The sequence below is a fragment of the Rhinopithecus bieti genome, unplaced genomic scaffold, assembly GCF_001698545.2.
Source record: "Rhinopithecus bieti isolate Rb0 unplaced genomic scaffold, ASM169854v2 scaffold_13704, whole genome shotgun sequence".
Taxonomy (NCBI): Eukaryota; Metazoa; Chordata; class Mammalia; order Primates; family Cercopithecidae; genus Rhinopithecus; species Rhinopithecus bieti.
Window position 1 is genome coordinate 2,243,744 of NW_016808231.1, and position 8,044 is coordinate 2,251,787.

Genomic DNA, 8,044 nt, shown 5'->3' on the forward strand with positions numbered 1-8,044 from the left:
GACAGGATGGTCTCGATCTCCTGACCTCGTGATCCGCCCGTCTCGGCCTCCCAAAGTGCTGGGATTACAGGCTTGAGCCACCGTGCCCGGCCTAGCAAACTTCTTTGAGAAGGATGACTGTTTCATCTCTTGCTGCAGTTTGGAGTGCATTGATGCCTTTTTATCTTACTTCAGTGAAGCTCCTGATTTTTTTGAAAAGACTCTAAAAGATGGTTTCCTTGGACTTTCAGAGGGAATTCAGATTAATTTTTCAGATTCTCTTCTCAATCTGCCATTAGCTAGCAGTATTTTTTCAACCTAATTTCTTCTTGCCAGCCCATAGAGTGCCTTCTCTGGCTTCAAAGACTACCCTCTGAGAAGCTTCCATTTGAAGTCTGTCAGTAATTCAAATGTGACCTTTAGAATAATCGTACTGGGGAATACTGATGGCCAAATTGTATCTATGAATATACCTGCTACTGTCAATGGAGACTCATCCCAGCATCCAAGGTTGTATGCTTTCTGTCAGACCACTTTCCTCCTGTTGTTATTCATTTGTTCCCCCAATTCAACCACACATTGCATCTGGGTTTGGGTTGAACTTTGAGCACCACTGATTTTTTTTCTTGGTCACTTTGAACCACCAGCAATATGGTGGACTCACCCATGGAGTCAGCCGGTAACAGTTGACAGTAAGGGCCTCTGAGTGTTGAGCTTTTGTCATTGGTGGCTGCTTTTTCTTAATTGGTTAGTGTGACCCAGACAAAGACAGACGTCGTCAGTTCCTTTTTCAAAATCTTATTGGATCTCTTTAAACATAAACTTGTATTCACTCTTATTTTTGCGGTTCTTGGTTTTCTGCTGTTTCTGGTCTTGAAGGCAACTTCTCCAAGCCAATTCCATCTTCCTCTTTGGTGTTGCAACATTTTACATTTAGACCTGAACTGGGCTTTGACCTGCTTTTCTCATCATTTTCGAAATTTACCTTGTGAGTTCCAAGCTATTCTAGTAATTTTGTGAGCTAGGCCTGTGGCCATTTCAGCATGTTTAGTGAGGAGGTGGCCACCACAGCTTGCAGATTCTGAGCATCCTGAGTAGGACCAGTGACTACTGCACACCCCTAGGGGGCACCATCCCCACAGACCACAGAACACCAAGGGTTTGAATAAGAGGAAGTACATTTTCCTAGATCTCTCATTACATAAATCTGTGAGAAAAGTTAACACATTGGAAACCACAGAATCTTTAGAGCCACCAAATCAAGTAATGTATGTTAAATGTTTTGTGCATAGTGCTCAACAGATGTTATATATGTACCTATAAATATCTATCTGTATATATCGGTTTTCTTTTTCATTAGGGATCAGAGAGGGGTTGGGAATGGTATTACAGATAAGATCTTAAAAAATACCCCAATTTTTTCCTCCCATGGGCCCTCAGTAGTGATGAAAACCAACAGCAGAATGAGAATTCGGTTAGCAATAGTAGCGCAGCAAAGAAATAAGTCACAGGAATGATTTTTATGGAATTCGTTGTTTACTGGTAAAACACTAGAAACCTAAATGTTTATGAATAGGCTACTGGCTAAATGAGTTTTTGTATACCTACATAATGGAAGGCAAACAGCCATTCATATATGCTGATATAGACCAATGTCCAAGAAACATTGTTGACTGAAAAAGCAAGGGACAGAAGCTATATGTATATTATTTCCAAATTTTAAAGAAGTCATACACGTACATGTATGCATGCATGTATTTGCATATATGCGTCTACTTAGAAAATATCTGGGAGGAGTATGCAAGAAGCTGTAAGCCATGCTGCCTTCAGAAAGGACAGTTGAGGCCTTAGGGTACAATGGAGGCTGACTTCCCTATGCATGTTCTTTTGTTCTGTTTGAATATCTTATTGAGTGCATGGAATACTTTAAAAATTAATAACAAGCTATGAAAAATAATAACAGAAGCTTTAATTAATAACAGAAGTTTTAGGAACAGGTGCGGGGCCTCCCACCTGTAATCCCAGCACTTTGGGAGGCCGAGGTGGGAGGATCACCTGAGGTCAGGAGTTCGAGACCAGCCTAGTCAACATGGTGAAACCTCATCTCTACTGAAAATACAAAAAATTAGCCGGGCATGGTGGAGCGTGGTGGCGCAGGCCTGTAATCACAGCTATGAAGGAGACTGAGGCAGGAGAATCACTTGAACTTAGGAGGCAGAGGTTGCAGTGAGCCGAGACGCGCCACTGCACTCCAGCCTGGGCGACAGAGTGAGATTCCATCTCAAATAATAATAATAATAATAATGGCTGCAGTGGTCACTAGTATAGGATTCTCTGGTGGGAGTCCATGCTGATGTCTCCTCCCTGGTACATCAGTATCTTGGGATCTTAGCTCCTGCTGGTCAGGAAGTCACGGAAGGTGGGAGAAGCACAGCAAGGCAGGTCTCATGGCATGACCTGGCTACACTTGCTCACCCAGCTGCTTGCTGCCGAAGCGGTTAAGGGAGACGCCAGGCATGAATGTCCTTTCCATGCCATGCCCCTGTGCTCTAGTGAATGTGGCACGTTCCACATCTAAGGCCAGTCCAAGTCGAGTACACCAGCAGTGTGGCCTCACTTGTGGGGAGAGGGAAGAGTGGGTGAGAAAGGAGGGAGTGGGGAGGTGGGCACAGGTGGGCTAGTGGGGAGAGGGTGGAAGTTGGGTCATATTTGAGTCATCTTTCTAGCAGCCTGGTTCTGGACGCCTGGGTTGAACACTTGGTTTTGTCCTGCTCCAGAGCTACATACCTTGAGACAGAACCCCACAATGGCACTCACCCCCTCACCCCAAATTGGCCAGGCTTGGACCACACCCCTGTGCAACCACACCTACAGCCTTAGTCCTCCTGTCCCTGAGGCCACTTCTAATTTTCTGCCTGACTAAAGGCCTTTCCTTGCCCTGTGGAGACCTCAGGGCCCCACTCCATTCCCTCTGGGAATGGCCTTTCTCCCACATCTTTCCATTTTCTGTCTGGTTTTCCCTTTGGGCAACAAGAGGCTGCAACAGCTGCAGATCTTATATCTTGGCAAATACGGATCCCTGACAAGGGACTCCAACCCTCTGCCTGGAAACCCAAGCAAAAGTTGTGTTGCTTATCATGTTCTTGGAGAGTCAAATGTCTGTCCCTGAGCCAATGAACTAACCAACTACTGTGTCCAGAGGAATGCAATGCTCTGGTGCCAATCATCCCTGGTTGCAGGTTGACTGTGTCCAACCATCAGGAAAGTGGGTGGGGGGAGGACAAAGGGGATAAGAGGAGCTGAATCCTGGAAACAGCATTTGAATCCCTGATCCAGTTGCTCCTGAAGTCAGCCCGACCCTAGTTTCCATATTTCCCATTATGTGAAAGTCTCTCTTTGCTTCAGCCTGTTTGGGTCTGGGTATGTGCTGTTACTTCTTTCAACAAAAGGAGTTCTGATTTAAAAGACAGATGTCCATGCACAGCAGGGTTCTACATGTGTCAAAGAAAAATGTGTGTATGGTAGAAAGAGAGTGAGAAAGCGAGTCTGGAATGATATACACAAAAAGTAACATGTGCATCTGGGCAACAGGATTAAAGGTAATTTTTCTTTTCTGTGTTCCAGTTGTGATTCAGTGGGCACGAATTGCTGTATGATGCTGGGGAGGTGTTTGTGATTCTTGACAAAGTCATTTGAATCCATCACTTCAAGAGAGTGAAAGGAGCCCAGTCTGATCTGTTGGTGTTGCAGGAAGAAACATGAGTCAGCCAAACGCCAGTGGTGACTGCCTGTTTGATGGCGTCAACGAGCTGATGAAAACCCTACAGTTTGCAGTCCACATCCCCACCTTTGTCCTGGGCCTGATCCTCAACCTGCTGGCCATCCATGGCTTCAGCACCTTCCTTAAGAACAGGTGGCCCGATTACGCTGCCACCTCCATCTACATGATCAACCTGGCGGTCTTTGACCTGCTGCTGGTGCTCTCCCTCCCGTTCAAGATGTCCCTGTCCCAGGTACAGTCCCCCTACCCATCCCTGTGCACCCTGGTGGAGTGCCTTTACTTCATCAGCATGTACGGAAGCGTCTTCACCATCTGCTTCATCAGCATGGATCGGTTCTTGGCCATCCGGTACCCACTCCTGGTCAACCACCTCCGGTCCCCCAGGAAGATCTTTGGGATCTGCTGTACCATCTGGGTCCTGGTGTGGACTGGGAGCATCCCTATCTATAGTTTCCATGGGAAAGTGGAAAAATACATGTGCTTCCACAATATGTCTGACGATACCTGGAGTGCCAAGGTCGTCTTCCCGCTGGAGGTGTTTGGCTTCCTCCTTCCCATGGGCATCATGGGCTTCTGCTCCTCCAGGAGCATCCACATCCTGCTGGGCCGCCGAGACCACACCCAGGACTGGGTGCAGCAGAGAGCCTGCATCTACAGCATCACAGTCAGCCTGGCTGTCTTCGTGGTCTCTTTCCTCCCAGTCCACCTGGGGTTCTTCCTGCAGTTCCTGGTGAGAAATGGCTTTATCGTAGAGTGCAGAGCCAAGCAGAGCATAAGCTTCTTCTTGCAATTGTCCATGTGTTTCTCCAATGTCAACTGCTGCCTGGATGTTTTCTGCTACTACTTTGTCATCAAAGAATTCCGCATGAACATCAGGGCCCACCGGCCTTCCAGGGTCCAGCTGGTCCTGCAGGACACCACGATCTCTCGGGGCTAACAGAAGGACATCTTGTTCAGGGGAAGGAAGCCCTGGCCCTGAATGCTAGTAATGGATATCGAGTTCCAGGGTTTGCATGTGGAGGGATGATCCACGCCATCTTTACTGATGTGCTTCCCTTTGATGCCCATTGAGTGCCAGCTTTGCTCATTGTACCCCAAAGACCTTTTTTCCAGTGCCCAGACAGCTCCACATACACCACCCAGTGTTCAGGGATCTCTGAAGAACCCACAAACCAGGTCAATTACTGATTTCTAAGTCCAAAAACTATACAGCAGAAGAATTGAGAAAGCGAATGAGACCATGTGAACAAGGCTGTTTCCAACTCTCCCCATTTTCCTGTTTGACTGGGAGGTTCTGGAAAGAAAAAGAGAGAAAGGGAGAGGAGGTAGAGGAGGGAGCCAAGAGAGTCAGTTATGGGGGAGAGTGTCTTGGGCAGAGGTGGGGTCGTAGGGATGAATGAAGCCCCTTTTTAGTTTGGGTGTCCCAGGATGGAGCAGACTTGCATTTTCCAGTCTCTTCTGGAGCTGTGTTGCCAAAAGCCTCACTGAGATGACAGCAAGTGGGAGTGGTGTTGGGGCTGGGCAAGTATGCATGGATCACCCCATGTTTCCAGTGGGCCTCAGAAAGGTGAAGGAAGCCAGCCACACCTTTTTATGTCCATGAGAAGACTGCAGAATGACTGAGTGGGGGTGTTGATGACATCCAGGAGCCATGAGGGGAGGGAAGAGAACACTCCTGGGGAAGGAAGAAGACAGGCCCAGGGCTGGAAGTACACAGCCCCTCCCCCACCACCATCAGGGCGTCCACAGCAGTGAGTGTTGGTGCTGGCCCCGGGCGAGGAGAGGCAGTGGGAGATGGCCTGGGAGAGGGGAGACCCCTGACCTGCTTTCTATCTTGAACAGACTGGGAAGTTGCTCATTCCATCTAGCTTGCTTGAAAACAACGGCAAAGAATCAGGCCTGCCTTGGTTCCACCATGGGAGGGTGGAGGAGGTGCTGTCTTACTCACCTGCATCCTGGCTGGGCAGTTGGCACCTGTGGCACTGCCCATGGAGCCGTTCCTCCCTGGCAGTTGGGAGGGAGAAGATGAGGCAGCCAGGCACAAGGGTGTGGCCTTGAGAAAGAAGGCAAGGCGAGGGGTCCCTGCAGGTCCCAGGAAACTAAACAATCAAGTCACGCCTGGATGGCTTCTCGAAGAATCTGGAGGAGGAGTGCAAGTGACAGCGGAAGCCTCCCAGTGACTCAGCTGCTCTGGAGAGTGAAATGATGAGAAGGATCCACTGTGGGGTGGTTTTGCATAACAGAGTGAGTGGGATGAGGAGTAACTGATGAGACTTCATGTGACCAAGGTCTTTAGGAGGAAAAGCAACTGCGGTCAACTTGTAGGATCTGGGCTCAGTGGGGGCGGAAGCGCTTGGGAGGGGTGGCGGCCTGAGGGGAAGAAGAGAGGCATTTGGATAAACCAGGACCTGTGGGGCGAAGGAGGAAGAGGAAGAGGAAAAGGAGGGGAAGCTGAGCAATGGCCCTAGGCTTGAAGCCTGCAGGTAGTGCAGGATGGGTGAGGAACCTGGCCGAGCTGCTTCCTGCCTGAGAGCCTTTCCTGGCTGGCCTAAGAGCCATGGACAGGCAGGAATTGCCTTCTCAGGAGCAGCCCCCACTGTTGCTGTGCTCAGGTGGCACTCTGTACACCTCCTCCTAGGTGGATGGAGGGAAGGGTGAGGAAGAGAGCGTCAATGAAGGGGTGGAAGTGGATATGGAGGAGTGACCAGACCAGACCAGACCAGAGGAATCAGAGGCTCAGGCCCCCTGGGCTGGGCCTCTAGGAACCACAGCCACAGAGTCAGGCTCTGCAGACCCAGAGGTAAGGCTGCCTGGCTGCCCCAAGTCCCAGACACACTCCTCTCCTTGCCTGCAGGCTGCCCTGTCCCATGGCTACCGTAGATAGAGACACCACCCATGATACTCTAAGGAAGCCAGACTTTCGCATGCAACAGGGCATTTGGGGCTGGTTTGGGTCAGAGTCCACGGGTGGTGGATTTAGGGACAACCCTCCTCCCACTTCTTTCTCTGCACGAGGAGTTGGGAGCCTGCCTGGTGGAGCTGAGTGATGCCTTTCATGTGCACTTGGGTCTACCAATGTGCTTAGGGCCAGATGGGCTTCCTAAGAGACAAGGGTGGGTGGACCTGACCTCCTATCATCCCCAGCGATGTTCAAACATAAAATCTTATCTATGTGCAGCATGACTCTGTCCAGGTGACAGAAAGGGCTCCAGACTGCTGAGAGGAACTGACCATGTAGGGAGGGACAGGGAGGGAGCCAGGACCCATGAGCTGCATGACTGTAAGAGGTAGGTCCTCCAAGGGTATCAGCAGTCTCAGTGTGATGTGACAACTGGGACCTGTAGGTGGGCCCTGGGGACCCCTGACCCGTCCCAAAACACTGTGGGAAGAAGGGCCTCTTATCCATGGGGACCCGTGTCTGTGGGAGCGGGCACAGGTCCATGCTGCAGGCCACTATGGCTGCTCGGCAGGAGGGCTGAGTTTGGACCCACATGGCTGCAACCCACGTTGGCCCATAATCAGCAGTGGGGCCCAGCGGCACAGGAGGGGCGGAGGGTTAGCACTGGAAAAAAATGACTTGATTAATCTGATTTGCCAAATAAATAGATTCATGTGATGCCGTGTGACCTTGTCTTGGACTAAGCTTGCTGGCCCCGGAGAAGAGCAGGCCCCAGATGGCCCCTGCCAGGTCACCCAACAATCTTGATCTCTTCAGCAGCCACCTGGCCACCAAGTGTGGGGCTGCAGGGAGTGGCCCTCCCTGCTCAGGAGCACAGCTGGGCCTGTCCAGGTGACCAGGGGCCAGAGCCTTTGGGGTCTAGTTACCACTCCCCCGCATCCACATGGGTGCTTGGTTCTCTGTGGTAGCAGCCAGGCTACACAGACCCTACCTACCCGGCTGGAGTCAACCCCACCCTGTCCCTGCCACCCTGTCCCTGCCACCTTGTCCCACCACCACCTTGTCCCACCGCCACCGTGACACTGCTGCTGCTTCCACAGGCCCTGGCTCCTCTGCATACACGGGGGTGGGGGGCCCAGTACAAGAGACCTGCTGACCAACTGAGGGGCTGAAGATACAGGGCCAGTGTCTACAGGTCTTCCACGGTGGCCCTTCCCTCCCTTCTCTGACCTTCTATGGTGGGAATCCGACTTTCCCAGGATGGATTCTCCTAGGTTCTTCTCTGCACTTTGCAATGAATTTTGCTAGCCTGTGGAGAGCTCCCGGAAGCTGTGAACTGCTAGGCTCTGGCCTGGGCCACTCTGTCCTCAGTTCCCCACAATCCT

The 8,044-nt window shown here is 50.8% G+C and overlaps 1 protein-coding gene across 3 annotated transcripts in view; it reads left to right on the plus strand.

Moving 5' to 3' along the window:
- Positions 1-7,376, plus strand: part of GPR55 (G protein-coupled receptor 55) — a 21,552-nt gene extending 14,176 nt beyond the window's left edge. For all 3 annotated transcript variants that reach the window (XM_017886413.1, XM_017886412.1, XM_017886414.1), the window contains exon 2: positions 3,604-7,376. In XM_017886413.1, the coding sequence (XP_017741902.1) occupies positions 3,738-4,697 (960 nt within the window). In that variant the 5' untranslated portion in view covers positions 3,604-3,737 and the 3' untranslated portion in view covers positions 4,698-7,376. The remainder of the gene's footprint in view (positions 1-3,603) is intronic.
- Positions 7,377-8,044: the final 668 nt, after the last annotated feature.